This window comes from Meleagris gallopavo, chromosome 7 (genome assembly GCF_905368555.1).
Source record: "Meleagris gallopavo chromosome 7, MGAL_WU_HG_1.1, whole genome shotgun sequence".
NCBI classification, from domain to species: domain Eukaryota; kingdom Metazoa; phylum Chordata; class Aves; order Galliformes; family Phasianidae; genus Meleagris; species Meleagris gallopavo.
In genome coordinates this window covers 34,811,971-34,829,078 of record NC_139410.1, presented here as the reverse complement: position 1 = coordinate 34,829,078, position 17,108 = coordinate 34,811,971, and the positions used below count along the sequence as shown (strand labels likewise).

The following is a 17,108-nucleotide window of genomic DNA, read 5'->3' as shown; positions in this document are numbered from 1 at the left end:
AGCTGCTCTGACTTGTATGCACGTTACGTACTCTGTAGGTGTTGTACAAAGAACAGCTGGCAAAAGGAACCCCAACCCCGATGACCCCTGAGATGGAGAGAGCGAAGCGCAACCAGGAAAACATCAGCTCAGTAAGTCCTTCAGTATATTAAAAACAGCAGTCCTCCAGTTTGGTCATTCCTTTATGACTACGGGAGTGGCAGCATTTAGGCTTTCCTCCCTCTCTTCCTTTCCCTCCCTCCCCCCTCCTTTCCTTCCTCTCTCCCCTCTCCCTTTTCTTCTTCTCTCTTTTCTTTTTATTCCTTTCTTTCTTTTTCTCCCTCCCTCTTGTATTCTCCCCACCTTTTACCTTGTACTCTCTTCCTTTTTCTGGCTGCAGGTCCTTTACTCAGACAGCTTCCGAAAACAAGTACAAGGCAAAGCTGCTTATGTTCTGGACACACCTGAAATGCGGCGTGTGCGGGAGACACAGAAACACATCTCTACAGTAAGAGCACTTCTCTGTACGTCTGTTACTTAAAGACTTTGTTCCTGAGATGCAACAGGGCTGCCTTTTTGGGAACAATACATATTTATCAGTGACAGACCAGTTTTACCCTGGTGAAAGAAGATCTTCAGGAGGGCATTGGCCCTCTGCAAGGAATTCACTTGATAGTAGCAGAAAACAAACAGGACTAACATTTTTTTCCATGACAGGTGAAATACCATGAAGATTTTGAGAAAAACAAAGGTACTTTCACACCTGTAGTCACTGACCCCATAACAGAACGTGTGAAGAAGAACATGCAGGACTTCAGTGACATCAGCTACAGAGGCATTCAGAGACGAGTGGTACAAATGGAGCAGAAGCGCGTGGACCAGGACCAGGAGAATCTGACAGGTAAGCACAAACTGCACTGCTTCATTTACACAGAACACAAGATGACCTTGAAAAATTGTTTTATTTAAGCTCAACGGTATCATCAGTTTATATTTACCATTAATTGAAGCTGGTAGCCTTATCAAAGCTTCCGCTGTCTCTCCCAGCCCTATGGCTTTTGTCTAGTAGATGCCAGATTTGGATTGTCATTTCTTAACTGTATTTTTAAGCAGCTCACCTCGAAGTTTTCACCACCAACACCTCTGCAATACAGCTTTGATGAGCATAAATGATCAGCTTCTGCTTTCCTTTCCCCTGTATGTTTCTACTCCCATTTTGGACCTCTCTGTGCTGCCCTGGCTCTCCAGGACATGCCTGGGCTCCAGCTCCTCAGTCATTTCTCTTGCAGGTCTTCGTGTGTGGCGCACAAATCCCGGCTCTGTCTTTGACTACGACCCTGCAGAGGACAACATTCAGTCCAGGAGCTTACACATGATCTCAGGTTGGCTCCACTCTGTACTGTTCATGCAAATCCAACAGGAAAACTAACTGCTTGGGACACTGAAGTTCAGTTCTAAGGTCTTTCTCTGTGTGGGGATGCAAGTAAAGGCTAACATGCTTATTTCAGACACTACGTTAGCAGTGATTTCCAAAGTTATACATGGGCACAGTTCTAATGGGAATTAGTGGCAGTGAGAAGAAAGGAGAGGAGAAACTGCTCCATAGGACTGGTGCTCACAAAGTTCATCGTAATAAATATGCAAGTGCTCCCCCAGCACAGGGCTGTACAGGACTCACAGCTCCACAGACAGCACAGCCTGTAACCCTTGCCTCTTTTTTAGCTCCCAAAGTGCTGTACCTCAGTTCTCTTCCCTGCCAGAAGTGCCACAACAGCATGGGGCCATCGCTTTGCTCTTAGGCAGCTGACAAAGGGAAGCAAGCAGTAATTTGAGTACAAATTTTGGATACAGCAAGCACAAGAGTGGGAGAAGAACAAACCTGGATATTAGAAATAAAGAAGGAACATAAGAACTGTGCTTTTTTTTTTTTTTTTGTGCTTAGCAAGGCCCAGTAACCGTTTCTGCCCACACAGACGCTGGCTGGCAGCTCCCTGCTTTGTTTCTCACATTGTAACAAACTGGTTTTCTCCTGGCAGTCCAAGCACAGCGCCGCAGCAGGGAGCACTCCCGCTCTGCCAGTGCCCTGAGCATCAGCGGAGGGGATGAGAAATCAGAGCCCTCGGAGGGATTGAATCAGCACCTGTCCTACTACAGCAACGAAGGCTTCTTCACCACCACTGCCACAGGTATGAGAACAAAGCTGCAGTTCCTCACAGCTGGGGCCAGACAGGGCCCAGCCCCTCTGCTGGGACAGGACTCACAGCTGGAGCACAGGAGTGCTGAGCTTTGGGCCTGACCAACTGCAGTTGTAGTGCTGTGGATAAAGGGCAGGTCTGATCACCTCCTGACCCATCAGTATCCTTAGCCAGAGCAGCTGCGCTCCCCTGCCAGTTCCATAACAAATAAAAGCATTAAACTGTAAACTAAACATTTTTTTTCTCCTTTCATAGTGGGTTATAAACATGCTAAGACCATAGAGCTGCCACAACAACGGTCAGCCTCTGTTGCCACTCAGCAAACCACCGTGTCATCAGTTCCTTCCCACCCATCCACTGCTGGGGTAAGTAGCTCTGGGCCCCTGCACTGCCCCTCCCCAGCTCATAGCAGCTTGAGTGAGCAGGGCTGGTGTTCATCCAGGAGAGACTAGAAGAATCCACAGGCTGAGGTTAGCTGCAAAACCAGCTGAAGGTGCAGCAGCTCTGTTTTTTAGCAGCAGACCCTTAGCTTGAAAGCTTAATCTTACATTTTCTCTCTCCCAGAGAAGTCAGACCCTGCAGCTGTGGCTGGAGCTAATCTGAGCTGGCTAATTGTTTAAACACTGGTACTCAAATACAAGGTTTGGCCTAACTAAAGCACAAAGGCACAAGGGGGGGGCTGGCTGCCCCTCTCAGAACCAAGGAGGCTGCAATTGCCTCAAAGGAATGCAAAAAGAAAAATACCTTATAAAGACTGGACATTCAAAATGTGTATTTGCACTATTCTGTGACCTGAAACCAGGATATTTAAGAGCCCAGCCAAAACTATCACCATTGGTGGTACTTCTCAGTACTGCCATCAGTCACAGCTTCACCTGCCCTCCACGTAGTTTGACTCTGACCAAAACCTAACAGCAGTGATACAACAACTCTTAATTAATTTCCCCCTCTTTATTCCAATTAACAGAAGACATACCGGGCCATGTATGACTACACAGCAGCCGACGCTGACGAGGTTTCCTTCAAGGATGGTGACACAATTGTCAACGTGCAAGCCATTGATGAAGGCTGGATGTATGGGACCGTGCAGAGAACTGGCAAGACAGGCATGCTGCCAGCCAACTACGTGGAGGCTGTGTGAGCCAGAGAACAGCCCTCCCCAGGCACAGCCATTTCCCGCTGTCAGCAACAGAACTTTCTAACACCGAAGCACTGCACTGTCTTCCATGGTGAGTGGTAGTGCTTTACAAACCAGCATGGGGAGAAAAAAAAAGAAAATAATGCACAACAAAATACTCCTGAAACTTCCCTTCAAATTATTTCTGATAACTGCCTGCAGACACCACCTGGTGCTGCTCACGAGAGCTGCCTTGCTTCTGGTGTCCAAAACCTTTCTGAAATTGCCTACATCTTCATTTAAAACATTTAAGCATACAATACTATCAGCATGTTTTAAGCAATGCCAAAAATCACAACATAGTTCAGTATCACTGAGCTTTTGTACCTGTACTGGAGACTATGACTACCAACCATTACTTCATTCGTTCTCCCATCAGGGGAGAATCTTTGTGAGCTACTCTGAAACTTTCAAACATGTTTGTTTTCCATGTAAGCTTAGGATCTCACACCAAAGTTTATCTGGAGGGGAGGTGGTAAAAAGAAGAGGAGGGGGGAAATCTCACAAAGCAAAAGCCTCTTCTGTCTGCTTGCTGAGCTCTTATGCAGATGTTTTTCTGTTCTGGGGTCAAAAGTTGTTACTTGTAAATTAGTGACTAAATAAAGCTCATGTTTCCGCAGCATTTGATGTTTTACTTCACTCTGAAGAGTGCGAATTTATCTTAAAACAATCCTGCTTCATTCAGAAAGAGAGCAGATCCAGGATGCAGCAGTCCCAGCAAGGTGAAAAAACTAGACAATTATTTCACACCCAGACATGGTGGTTATTTGTTTGGTAGCAGCTGGTACCAGCCAGCCTCCAAAGATGAAAGCAGGAAAACACTCAATTCTATCTTGGACAAAGCTTACAAAGTGAGCTCATAGCAGGAAGATTTGCAACTTTAACCCCAAGGCCTTTGTTTAAAGAGAATTCACAGCATAGTGTGGTGTACACAGCCAGCTTGCAAGGAAAACATTTCTGTTCCTGGAGCCAAAAGATGATTAAACCTGAGGAAGTATATGTGGAAGCAGTGTTATCAGAGAAACAAGAAAACCTCCAGCCACTCACCACTGGTAATGATCACATTAGTCCTTTAAGACATCTCTGTCTTGCTCATTACTTTCTGAGCTGCTTAACAGGGTGCAGATGGGATCCTGCTGCTCAGATTCACCTCAGTCTTTGCTGTCCCACTCACCCCTGCCTCAGGCAGCACTGATGGCCTTCCAAGCTTCCTCCTAACCTTGACATTCCAAAGCAACTCTGAGGAAGGGATGAACAATTTAGAAGCAATTTGTTTCGTTTAAGCTTAAAGATTAACATTAACAACTTTGGAAACTAATTGCTCTTTTATTTGCACATGTTGAAGAAGTTCTAACACCTGGAGCAATTCCTTTCCATAAGTGTCCAATATATACAAATTAGATTTCAGGAGTAAAAACGGAGAACTCTGAAGGTCTCTGAGAAGCAGCAGTGCATTCCGTGCAATTAAAAACCATAAATTAACCAACATTTGCAATCACAAGCCTATACATAATATACAAAGAACCCACGTCAAATTCATTTATTTCCACAAAGGGAAAAGGGTCTTCTCCATCACAGGAGAGCTGCTGCAAACAAAGCTGTTAGAACACAGGAAAAGGCCAACAAGTTCTGCAAAGTCTCTCACTCCCAACGTTGCTTTTGTCACCAGCTTTAGTGTGATCTGATAACAGCACGCTGTCCCGCTGTCAGCAGGGAACTGAGCAGAGCTCAGTACAGAAGTGCTGAAGGGTTCCAGCAGCTCTGAAGGAAGCAGACACGGGCAGCACGAGCAGAGCTGTGAGAGCCATCTCTCGCCATATAGATTGAGTTTACAGCAGTAAGAACACTTTTCGGATTTGAAAAAAATAATTTAACTACTCTGTTAGTTTGGTTTCACAGTCTTTGCTATTGCACAACTTGATCAAGTTTTCTTTCACTACCTGAAGGAGATATGCATAGCAATGTAATAGAAATCTCTCTAATAAACTATCCTACAAGTTACAAAAGAACAAACGGGAGAAGAAAAGCATGATACATTTGGATCATATAGGTGTTAAAAAATCTTCTATCGTACAAAACATACAGCTCAAGGATTAACTCACCAGTAAGAAAACTACGCTTTGTGGAAAAACTTGTAAGAAAATCCTCCTTACTCAGGAATTCTAAGCAACTACTCAGCACTGTCGTGGGGTGGTGACCTCCATCGGGACCGCAGGGTTCTCATGATGCAGTCTGTCATGCTGGCAAGTTTCTCCTGCATCTCAAACAGGCGGCTGCCGGGGTAGCTGCGGAGATCTTCGGAGGTGAACTGAGCAGCCAGCACATCCAGCTGGCTCAGAAGATCTGCAGGGGGTGGGCTGCTGCTGCTCAGGGCAATGGGCTCACCCAGATCTGCAAAGGAAGGCAGGGTGGGCAGTCAGGGTGTGGGGTCTCAACCACGAGCATTGCTGTGCCACAGTGGGATGCTGCAGTTTGTTCTGTATTAAATAATACATTCAAACAGTCTACAAAGTATCAGAAAGAGCGAGCTTCTGACAAGGGCACCCCTAAGAACTAAACACTGCCTCTTCTTTATAGGGATCTACATTGCGTTTGATGAGGGTTAGGCAATAAAAATAAGAACAGACAATCAAAATAGTGTTATTCACGGACTGCCAGTGCTCTTTGAGATGTGTTATCCCAAGAAAGTCCACTTTAAACCACTCGCTGGAGTCACTCCTGAGTTCTCTGTTCTCTGCTCAACCAAATGCCTCAAACGTCTTACAGGAAAAACTAATTCCTCTGCTTAAACTGTAAGGCCAAACCCCAGAATCCATGTAAACAAAAAAAACCCAGGCCCCAAAATCCAAACTGGGTATTCCAAACTGGGTATTCCAAACTGGGTATCCTGGGAAACAGCCAAAACACCTGCAGGCATCTCCTCAGGCCCACAGTCCACTTTGTTCCTGAGCACACCCAGAACTGCAGCAGGGCCTGCAGCATCAAACAGCTCAGTTGGAACATGGGCTGAGATGGATGTGCAAAGCAGAGAACTCAGAGCCCTGCTGAACACAGAGTTCTAGGGAAAAACAAAGCACATCTTGCCCTCAACAGTTTTAAAAAGTTCCAAAATGCCACTACTGGAGGGCTTCGGGATGTGATTAACTCAACTCATCCCTTCAGACTAGCTAGCAGCTTCCCAAAAGAAATCAAGTGTTCCATTAGCAGGGAATGAAAGCAGTGACAGCCAGACCCTAAGTAACATGCAGGCAAGTTACCTGTTGCAAGTTTTTCCTCATCCACAGGAGGAGATTTATCCCCTGCACTGTTTACTGTTCTCTCCACATCTTCGAGCGCTCCAATTTCTTCACACCCTCGAGATTTTACCTGAGGATTTTTCAGAGAGAACAAAAGTTCAGAACTATACAGCAGGATGTGCTTTAACTGTGCAACAAGTACAGTCATTCCCACTGTGAGTGCCCAAACACTGTGCCCCAAATGCCCACCGTGGGCAGGTATCACAGCTTAAAGTGCTTTCACTAGTAAGAAAAATACATTATTCACGATGAGTGTTTGTTAGTAGTTCATTAGGTTACTTCTGGCTTCTTGGGAACCAGGATTAATTAAGCTTTACCTGTTGCTCGTGATATCCTCGAAGAGCTTTTTTAACATTGGAAACTTTAGGAGAACGGATGGGAAGAGTTTTGATTTCTGATGCTGTCAGAGTACTGAGATCTCCCACTGTCTTTATGTTCTTCGCTCGAATGAGCTGCCCCAGACCTCTGGCACTGCAGCAAAGAAAAGCTGGTTAATTAATTAGATCCACCTCCATCCTCCTTGGTGTGGTACAGCAGGAAGTGCTCTTACATGAACATCAATTTACATTCACATAAATAAAGGAAAATAAAATGCAAATGACATTTTTGTTTGCAGAAACACACCTTCTTGCAATGCATCCAAAACTCATCAGATAGTGGTATTCTGAAGGCACACATCAGTGGAAAGAAGCAGAATACAGCAGGAAAAGGCCATTCAGAGCAGTTTCCAATACAAGCCTTTTTTTTTTTTTTTGTCATCTGGATTCAAATCTGAAAACACACCAGCTGAGCTCCTGCTGTTTGTATGGTTGTAATGCAGTTCTTAACCAGGAATCCCAGTGTGCCTGCAGTCCTGCAGTACCCCCAAGCAGTACTGGGATGGCAGCACCTTCAGCCACCCCCTTTGATACAGTGGAAGCTCTGATCACTTTGTAACAGATCATTAAGATTCATCTGCTGTCTTGCAGGTAAATTTGGTGCAAACTTTTCACAGCCTTACCAAAAGACCACTTGAGTCATACCAAGGTTGTTGGGAGGAGAAGCAAGGGATACAGTTTTGCAAAAGACATCCATAGTTGATCATTTTTTTGTTGCTGTTAAGATCCTGTAAGAACTCAGTTTCCATTAAAATCACATTTTCCAAAGCAGCAAGGCACTTACCATATATTTGATGTGATCTGAGGTAAAATTACATCAACGGGTGCCTTACACCCAACTAAGGCAGGATACACACATTCTGTAGGGGAAGGCAGTGACTCCTTCACCATTTCTGTCATCTGAAATAACACAGAAAAATTATTAGATTAACTGTCACACGACTGAATACAAGAAAGACTAAGAAATGTGAACCAAAGCACTTCTTACTAAACACTTCTTTGAGCTCTTAAATTTAGGGTTACGAGATCCTGGGGACAGAAATCCTTTGGTTGGAGTGGTAATAGGCTGGATAGAAAAAGAGGAAAAAAATCTCTCAGGATTGTAAGAACTCAATTAATTTTCACTTTCTAGCTACCTAGCTTAGAGCACGTAGGCCTGCAGAGCAACAGAATGAACCACAGAATAAACCCGTTACAGCTAGTTCTTAAACTTACCCATGTTCTACTCTTTGCTCTTACAACTGTCTGCAAGGAACTACGGGCACATGTTACAGCTAGCTACGTCACTCTGACAAACTGAAGACTTATGACATGCAAAAAAAAAAATAAAGTTACCTTAGTCTGAATATTAGATAAGATTTTAAGACTTCGTGAAGACGGTGAAGAATGGGATCTAATGACAGGACTTCTCCTGTCTATGTCATCAGCCAGTCCTTCTTGATAAATAGGATTTGCAAAAGAGACCCGACGAATCTGTTGTCAGAGAGAAGTAGTTTTTATAGCATGAACCACTACAGTCTGCTGAAGGGAGTCTGATGAGACAAAAATAACTCCTTTTGAAATGGAAAAAGTCACTGAAATTCCTGAACGACTCCATTCAAGGACTGAAGCCATGATTACAATGGCTTCTGCTGAAGGAAACATTTTGTGTTTCCCAAAAAATCCACTGGTAAGATGCTGATTGTGCAGTGGCATTTGTTCCACTGCAACTCCTGCAGGAAGAGCAGCCATTGGGGCTGTTCTGAAACCAAACCTCCCAAGCTCCCAGTAATACAAGCCTGCTGATGTCTGTGCATTACAAAAATATCTACAGGCCCTTCTCTTCAGCGTACCTTCCTTTACAAACAAAAAAATTAAGTTGATAACTGCAGGTATTTGGAACTCACTGCACTGCAAGCACTGTTACTGATGCGTTACGAACAGAATGAGCCATATCACAGAACAAAGTGCACGGTACCTTATTAGCAGGTGACAAGGAATCATCCTCCTGGTGCCTTTTTACCCCTCTCTTCAAAATACTGGTGGATGGAGAAGCTGAAGGAGACCACGTGCAGCGTGCCTGCACTCCGCTGGGGCTCTCATTAACCGAAATGAAAGAATTCAGACCTTCTGGCTTCTGAGGCGAATCTGCACTCTGATTTTTTACTACATCTTCGTTGCCTACAGCCATATTCTCAGGCCTTGTAACCTCAGCTTCCAGCAGTTCGTCTCCCATCTCGTTGTCTGGAGTAATGCAAACTTCTCCCAGAGCGCTCTCAGCTTCCTCCTTGCTGTCCTGATTGCTTTCTAGCTCATCCATCTGTTTTGCCTCAGGTTTGCTACCATCAGCCAACACCTCAGGGATCTCCTCCATTTCCCCATGCTCGCTTTTTTCTTCTTTTTCTACCGCTGCCTTTTCCTCACTTTGATCCCCTCCAACCACAGAGCTGTCACCGGGCTCATCCGAAGCACACTCAGACACAGACACACACTGCTCAGCTCTGTCACTCTCATCAACTTCTTCTTTCACTTCTATTTCCATTACAGGATCGCTAATTTCACCTGCTGTACATGCTGGATTCTCTACCTTTTCTTCTGTAACACCAGAATTTCCTTGCAGATGATCTTCACATGTTCTCTCTCTTTCCAAGCTCAACATACCGGGTTCCTTGGCAGGAGGCAGCGGTGTGCTCATGGCACAAGGTGTGATGGACAAACTCTCCTCCAGATTCGAGCTGCCAGACACCTCTGCTGCACTGACAGCTGTCTGAACCGGGGTGGTCTGGGGCTCAATCAGTTCACGAGGATCCTCATTTTTTGACTCACTGAGTGATGTTTGCTGCTTCGCCCTTTTCGAGCAGCAGTCACAGCTCTTTACTTTTCTCACCCTTTTGCTTCTCTTGTGCTGGCAGTCCTGCATTTGTGCAGAGGAAAGGTCACTACCTGACGCGTCCGCTCCTTGTGCAATCTCAGGCTGAACACTCAAACACTGTTCCACAGATCCTTGCTTTTCAGTGCATTTATTTTCCTCTCCTTTCAAAACGTCGTCAGACACGCGCGGGTCACTGAAAGATTCTGTCAACATACCACCAGCTTTGCTTTGTTCCACGCTTGCCATCTGTGTACTGGGTGAAATCTTTGAGCTGGCAGATCCCTCAGCTTCGCCAGCACCTGCAAGCAGTACTTGATTTTTCACATCAGATGGTGCAGGCATCAGTGCTGTATGTGTGATGACTTCACTGCTTAATTCGCTTTCATTCATCCCCGATAGATGCTTACTTTCATCTACTTGGGAAGACACCTCGTGGCTTTGGCTTTCTAGCTGGACATCCTTCCATTTACCTTCAAGAGAATCACTTTTATTTTTTGTTTTTCCAGATCTTTTCTTTAAACTTTCCTTCTTGGTCTCAGAGCCATCAGCCTCTGCGTTTTCTATGCTGGAAAGCAATCCCTGTGAACTCCTCCTGGTGTGGTACCGTGGCCGTTCCCTTTTCTTCTCACCTGCTGTGTCTGAGCTGCAGTCCTGACTGTCCGTGTCACTCTTCAATGCATCCTCTGGCTTCCTAGCACTTCTGTTTGCCTCCTCATCAGCACCCTTTGGAGCAGAAGGCTCCTTTGAGCCCAAGGCCTCTGCAGCACTTCTCTCAGGCAGGCCGCTTTCTTTTTTGACTGCATATTCTGAAGCTTTCCCACAAACTGCTTTCTGCTTCTGGGATGCATCCTCTTTAGTCTGGGGCACCTTCTTTGGCAGAGCTTTTTCATCTTCTTTACGTCTGTCTTTTCTTTGGTAGCCATCTTCCTTATCCTGACTACCTGCTACCATTTCTGCATTTTCTGACCGTCGTCTCGAAGAACGTCTCAGTATTTTCTGACTAAGAGATGCATGTGGGCCCTGACTACCATCACCTGTTACCTGCTCAGAGGACACAGCCACCTTCGGGGGTGTATTTTCCTTAGAATCCATTTCGAGTGCCCGGACCTTTTCTATTTCTGCTATTACACCTTCAGTTTTTTTGATTTCTGGCTCTGTAGAGCTGACAGGTTGGGGCTGAGCAGTGAGAATACGCTCCGTGTCTTCCACTGAAAAAGTTGGAGGACTATTTTCCATGCTATTGGAAACAGAAGTCTCCTGCGCTCTTTTTTCTTGTTCTGAGTTAGTTAACAACTTGGACTGTTGATTTCCATGCTGCTCCATCTTACTCTGTCTGCGTGTCAGCCTTCGTTTTGCAGCAGAAATTTGCTCAGCTTGCGAAGACTTTTTATTCTCTTCCCCAGACTTCCCTGGCTTATGACCAGTCTTGCATATGTTTGTATTTCCTTGTTTATCTGGCACAGGAGCACTTCGAGACATCTCTGATGCTCTGTTTAATGCCGAAGGGCTGAAGGGCCTGCTCTCTGAACTGTCAAACTTCTCCAGTGTAATAAAAGATTGCCGCCGGCTCGCAGGCTGTGGCGTTCCAGAGATCACATCACTTGAAGCAGAACTGCTACTGACATTTGAAATGTTTTCATTCCCTACTAAGGATTCCTTTGAAGCTGTTTCTGTATGACTTTTTCCTAATCCCTCTCCAACTGATGACTCTTCTTCAATGATTCCAGTTGTATCATCCCTTTGCAATCCTCCCTCGCTGTTTAAAATTGAGTTCTTCTCTATGTGAGCAGCAGACTTCTCTTTCACATCCTCCAGAGAATTATCCACCTTGCAGGCCCCCGTGACTCCATTTGAATCAGCAATACAGCTTTCACTCCTTTCATTTTCTTCCTGTTCCAAAAACAGCAAATTCTGGTTTTGCTATTATATAAAAAAGTACTTCTTCTGATTACCTTATGATGTGCCCGCCCTGTTGTGTCCCCCAGCAGAACCACAGCAGGGCTGATGCTGGCAGGGCCCTGCATTCCATCTGGGCCAACCCCTGCCCCAGACCTATCCTAACAGCTCCACACCCTTCTCGTGCTGGGGAACTCAAAATCAGCCACTCCATGTTTTCTCCTCACAAAATGCTTTTTTCTTTCATAAAATTTACTATTTAATCCCCCCTGGAGCCCTTGCAGCTTCAACCAAAAGCAGTTCAGAATAAGAAAGCACAGCTCAACTGTTTAAGCACAGCAATATAGCAATAAAAGCACCAAAGCAATATAGAAAAGTCTTCTCGTTGGTATCTAAGCCTGAGAAGAGTTACAGGAAAACATGAAGTATTCAAATTACATCTGCTGGCAGAAAAGGTTATGAAACAAGTCAACAAGAGTTAGTTTCCTAGCTTTGTGCTTGCAGAGCAGCACTACAGTAAGTCACAGTTCAGTCTGTGCTGCTGTTAATTCCCTGTAAGTCCCACGGTACCTGTAGCTCTGTAACAAAACGACTTAAATACACCCTTGTGGAACTGACCACATAAATCCTCGTGCCTTGAAATTAAGCTCAAGCATTTAATAACAGACCCTTTGTTATGCAAAGTAGAACACAGCAGAAAGAACACTGCAAGCAGTACCAGATTGAAACCTGTTGATGAGAATGATACAAATCTCAAGAGCTACCAGTGTGTGCCACAGTTATGTAAGCCTGGGCCCCAACTACGCAGAAATGGAACAGACAGGAAGCCCAGGAAACAATGTATTCTTACAGGTTAATCAATATGGAAAATGAAACTATTATTGTCAGCAGATACATCCTGGGTATGTTCTGTTGTTGATTTTTTTGCTTTCCAAAGGAATCTAAAAAGGACTTCTTAATCAAAGACAGGAATCAAGGAGTTTTGCCATTACCAGAGCTACCAATACAAAGAAAGCATTACCAACACGGTTATAATTCTGATATCTTAACTCCCATTAGACATTGAGAAATTACCTGAGGATTGTTTTTAATATCTTCTTTTGCATTTTCTATTAAAGATGACTTTTCCCTAAAATAAAAGTTAATTAAATTAGAAGTGCTGAAAAAAAAAAAAAAAAGAAAGAAAGGGGACACCTTTAATGCATATACTGCCCCCCCTTACTTACAAAGAATCTTCCTGGCTCTGAGTATATTGAGAAAATAAGGTAGTATCTTGTGATGAGTCTAAATTGTTGTACATAGCAGGAATACCAATTCTGAAACAAAACCAGAAATGATTAAGTTGGAATATTTAAAAAATATATATATTGGATGAGAGTGGGTAGTATGATGTATCACAAGACAGCAAATTCTCAATATGAGGTTGACTTCTAAACTCTTAAGACTACTCAAACAGCAACATGCATTACAGTATGGATTGCTGTAAAAGAACCAATGCAGCATGTACCGAGTATCAGGAGACTCTGTAAGCACACATCCCACTCCACACTCTGGAAAAGAAAAGACACAGTATTGCTATCTGCCACTGCAACCTCACAATCCAACTGGAAAAAGAAACAAAGTGGATGTGGATCACCATTTACCCCCTGAATTGAGAACTACAATTTTCACCCGCACCAAATCTAGTTCCAACCATGCTTATGGGTCTATGTGTGGGTAATAAAGAGCTGTGGGCAGGATTGTGCAAAAAATTCATCAGCACAAGCTGACTACTTAATCCAACTGTGTCCCTGTAAAACACAACTGCACACAAGGCTTGCTTGTACTCTTTTAGCAACCATCTGTCTGAAGATCCTAGAGTTATTTTCTCGCAGAGAAAGACAGAATAATTCTAAGATTCCCTTCTTACTAAGTTGAGTTTTTGGAATATCCTGATTTCTGATATGCTGCTGACATAAAAAGTTCTCTTTCAAAGCTAAGAGTTTTTCCTGCAGATCAGGTGAGAACTCCCTTTTAATTCCACAAATCAGAAAAAATGTCAGCTTTAACTCACATTGCAAGAGTCGTGAGGTACAAACGTACCTCCTAGCATCAAACAGATAACAGAGCATATTTAATCCAAGTAGGAAATGTAGAGCAGAGAATAACGTGATTGCTTTAAGACAGTAAAGCAAGGAACTTTGTTAGCTCTAAATGTTTTAACTTGAAAGAAAGACAAGGAAATAATTGCACACAGTAATCTGAAATACAGGAACTGAAGTTATGTCTATTTGATGTATCTAACAAAATGACATTTCACACTGAGTTTAAAAGAATGAATGACAAACCTCTTTGACCTAAGCACTTCTTTTTGATGTTCTGTCAATATCCTTGCTTTTGTTTCTGGGGGAATGAATACAAAATCAACAGATTTCTCTTCTTCCAGAAGTACGTCACTTTTAGGCTTTGAAGCTGAAAACTCCAATTTCAACTATAGAAAGATTGAAAAAAAAAAATCCAACCTGGATTAGAAACGAAGTAGTGGAACTGAAAACTGCTTCGTACTTCAGGTAGAGCCAACCAGAATGAAACAGCTTTCAGATCAGCACAGTTCTCTCAGCACGCTGAATCAGCACACACCCCTCAGTAGATGCTGACTGCATTGAAAGAACTGCTGGACGTGACTTAAGGATGCCAAAAACAAGCCAGTATCATTTCTTTTTCTCAGGCATATTTACCCATTTTGACAGCTGTCAACTGCAGGCTTAGGAAGGAATGTAAAAGCTCTGTTTGAGCACGATCCCTGCCACCTTAATCTATCAGGAGTCGGTTTATCACTGAATATATGGCTAAGCAGAAAAATCAGTTAAATCACAGTGGTGCTATGCATGGCTGTAATGCTGCTTGAAGCACTTGTTTCCTCTGCATCAGCATCACACAAAAATGAATACCAGTGTTCACATGGAGAACAGCACGTCTGCTTAAGCACCAGAAGGGAGCTGTGCAGTTGCAGTCAAATGGCAAAGTACTGAATATCAATAAATTCCCACACAGAGAAGTATCAAGACAGCAGCATTCCAGAACTTGAAGGGAACTTACAAGGAGAAGGGAGACTGACTTCTCTCATGGTCTGAAAGTGACAGGACAATGGGGGAATGATTTTAAACGAGGGAGATTGAGGTTAGATGTTAGGGAGACATTTTTTACTCAGAGGATGGTGAGGCACCTGCACAGGCTGCCCAGAGAGGTTGTGGATGCCCGATGCCTGGAGGCACTCAAGGCCAGGCTGCATTGGTGGAACTCTGCCCACAGCAGGGAGTTGGAACGAGGTGGTTTTTAAGGTCCCTCACAACCTAAGTCATTCTATGACTCTGTGATCCATCAGGCACAGCCTTCCATGACCCCTCTTTAAAACTCAACCTGTGAACTTACTAGAGATTGATAGAGAATTCAAACAAACAAACAAAAAAAAGTAACAAAGTGTGCTCTACAGTTTGATTTATAAGGAAAAAAATTCAAGTAATTTATTAATTCTAGCTCAGAATGTCCAAAAGAATAACAGGTTTTGATTGTCACACTTATCAGTAAACACCTCACCTTCGCAGACGTGACTTGCACATTATCAGACTTGTCCTTTACTTCATGTTTTAGTTCACTTGCCTGGGCCAATATAGAGTCTCGTTTCTGACCCAAGTTTACTTCCATCCCGCTCAGTTTTGCATCCCACTGGGAGTTTTCTGCCTATTCAAATAAAAATATAGTGAACATATTGTATGAAGCAACTTCAAGCTCAAACCCACCAAGATGTATTCATTACTACAGCTGATCACACTCATTTTCATCTAAATTATGTAGAGAACTTAAAAACATCATTATTTTGAGCAAGCTCATAGAAGTCCAGGTTTAAAATGCATAAACTGAGGCAGTTTAGTCTTCTGTTGAGTGTTTACACAGCACGGCTTACCATCAGAAACATGAAGTAATTGCAAGCCAATTCCACTGAAAAAAAATAATCAAAACTGACCTTTGCAGTACCTTCTGAGTAATTCCCAAGACATTACACACAATTAAACATCCACAGGGTCAACAAAATATTTACCTCATCAGAGAACGGGCCGCTTTGTTCGTCAGCTATCTCAATGCTTTCAAAACCAGGCAGCAAGAGTGGCATTTTCTGTTTGGCTTGGCTTAACACGGGTCTGTTCAACAAAACAATTCAGGCTTATGAGAAGCATGCAGTAATACCAGCAGGTACCCAGCTGGCAGTACAGGCAGAATGTGAACTGTACCCATAACAATGCTAACGCGTGGTATGTAACCTGAGATCTGCAATACTTCCAAGAAAGAGCCCTGTAGAATTAAATTAAGTGAGTCTAAAGATAGGTTACTAGGTATATAAGCAGGAGGGGGAATGGCTGTTTACAAGGGTGGACAGTGATACGACAAGGGGGAATGAGACAGGGGAGGTTTAGGTTGGATATTAGGAGGAAGTTTTTCAGCCAGAGGGAGGTGAGGCACTGGAACAGGTTGCCCAAGGAGGCTGTGGATGCCCCATCCCTGCAGGCATTCAAGGCCAGGCTGGATGTGGCTCTGGGCAGCCTGGGCTGCTGGTTGGTGACCTGCACACAGCAGGGGGTTGGGACTGGATGAGCACCGTGGGCCTTTGCAACCCAGGTCATATGATTCCCTGAACACTCTTCCAAGCTCTCTAGAACCACATATTTACAACACCCTTCATAAGTAAGCAACATACTGTGTTTTCTTTCCACAATCACATCCATCACTAAGTGTAGCTCTTACACTCAGAGAAGACCTCCTGAGTGCTGCAGTGACCTTTTTATACTTTGCTCCAGAACAATTCACACACCATGTATACAAAAACAAAAACGTATCTTACTTTAATTCTTCAGGGTACGTCAGTGATGCAGCCTTAGCAAATGTTGCATTCCAGAAGTTGGCACACTGTTTGCGTATCTGTTTGCTCTTATGCTGAAATACTACACAGAGCAATGGAGAAAGCTGCTCCAGCAGCTCACTGTCATAGCAGCCCATGCAGTGGGACTGTAAACACAGGATAATCTCAGCCAGGAGTTTTTCAAGCTGAGAAAGGGAAGAAGCAATATGTACATTTTTATTTTTTATTTTTTAAGTTTTCATTTAAATATTGCACATATTTTCTATTTAAAACTTGTGATTTCAGAAAAAAACAACAGGCAATAACAGCCTGAACAAATCAATTTAGAAACCACTCCACAGAACAAGTCTCTCTAAAGCTTACATTCCCTTGTCTTAGTTATTGCCCTAATTCAGCATGGTTTAAAAATTAAATCTCTACCTTCACTATAATTTTGTTCAGAA

At 43.6% G+C, this 17,108-nt stretch overlaps 2 protein-coding genes across 24 annotated transcripts in view; one reads left to right on the top strand and one right to left on the bottom strand.

Moving 5' to 3' along the window:
- NEB (nebulin) overlaps nucleotides 1–3,973 on the top strand; it is a 119,961-nt gene extending 115,988 nt beyond the window's left edge. For all 22 annotated transcript variants that reach the window (XM_085227936.1, XM_085227935.1, XM_085227930.1 and 19 more), the window contains 7 exons: nucleotides 39–131; nucleotides 380–487; nucleotides 697–880; nucleotides 1,269–1,361; nucleotides 2,016–2,165; nucleotides 2,430–2,539; nucleotides 3,142–3,973. In XM_085227936.1, coding sequence (XP_085084062.1) covers nucleotides 39–131; nucleotides 380–487; nucleotides 697–880; nucleotides 1,269–1,361; nucleotides 2,016–2,165; nucleotides 2,430–2,539; nucleotides 3,142–3,315 — 912 coding nt within the window. In that variant the 3' untranslated portion in view covers nucleotides 3,316–3,973. The remainder of the gene's footprint in view (nucleotides 1–38; nucleotides 132–379; nucleotides 488–696; nucleotides 881–1,268; nucleotides 1,362–2,015; nucleotides 2,166–2,429; nucleotides 2,540–3,141) is intronic.
- A 684-nt stretch (nucleotides 3,974–4,657) lies between these two features.
- RIF1 (replication timing regulatory factor 1) overlaps nucleotides 4,658–17,108 on the bottom strand; it is a 31,222-nt gene continuing 18,771 nt past the window's right edge. Inside the window, exons 23-35 of one of the 2 annotated variants that reach the window (XM_085227938.1) lie at nucleotides 16,648–16,850; nucleotides 15,850–15,949; nucleotides 15,348–15,491; nucleotides 14,099–14,241; nucleotides 12,998–13,087; nucleotides 12,846–12,900; nucleotides 8,982–11,765; nucleotides 8,360–8,497; nucleotides 8,013–8,090; nucleotides 7,809–7,924; nucleotides 6,965–7,118; nucleotides 6,609–6,717; nucleotides 4,658–5,742 (exon numbers count right to left, since the gene is read on the bottom strand). In XM_085227938.1, coding sequence (XP_085084064.1) covers nucleotides 5,522–5,742; nucleotides 6,609–6,717; nucleotides 6,965–7,118; nucleotides 7,809–7,924; nucleotides 8,013–8,090; nucleotides 8,360–8,497; nucleotides 8,982–11,765; nucleotides 12,846–12,900; nucleotides 12,998–13,087; nucleotides 14,099–14,241; nucleotides 15,348–15,491; nucleotides 15,850–15,949; nucleotides 16,648–16,850 — 4,335 coding nt within the window. In that variant the 3' untranslated portion in view covers nucleotides 4,658–5,521. The remainder of the gene's footprint in view (nucleotides 5,743–6,608; nucleotides 6,718–6,964; nucleotides 7,119–7,808; nucleotides 7,925–8,012; nucleotides 8,091–8,359; nucleotides 8,498–8,981; nucleotides 11,766–12,845; nucleotides 12,901–12,997; nucleotides 13,088–14,098; nucleotides 14,242–15,347; nucleotides 15,492–15,849; nucleotides 15,950–16,647; nucleotides 16,851–17,108) is intronic. The other variant, XM_085227937.1, reaches the window with a different exon arrangement.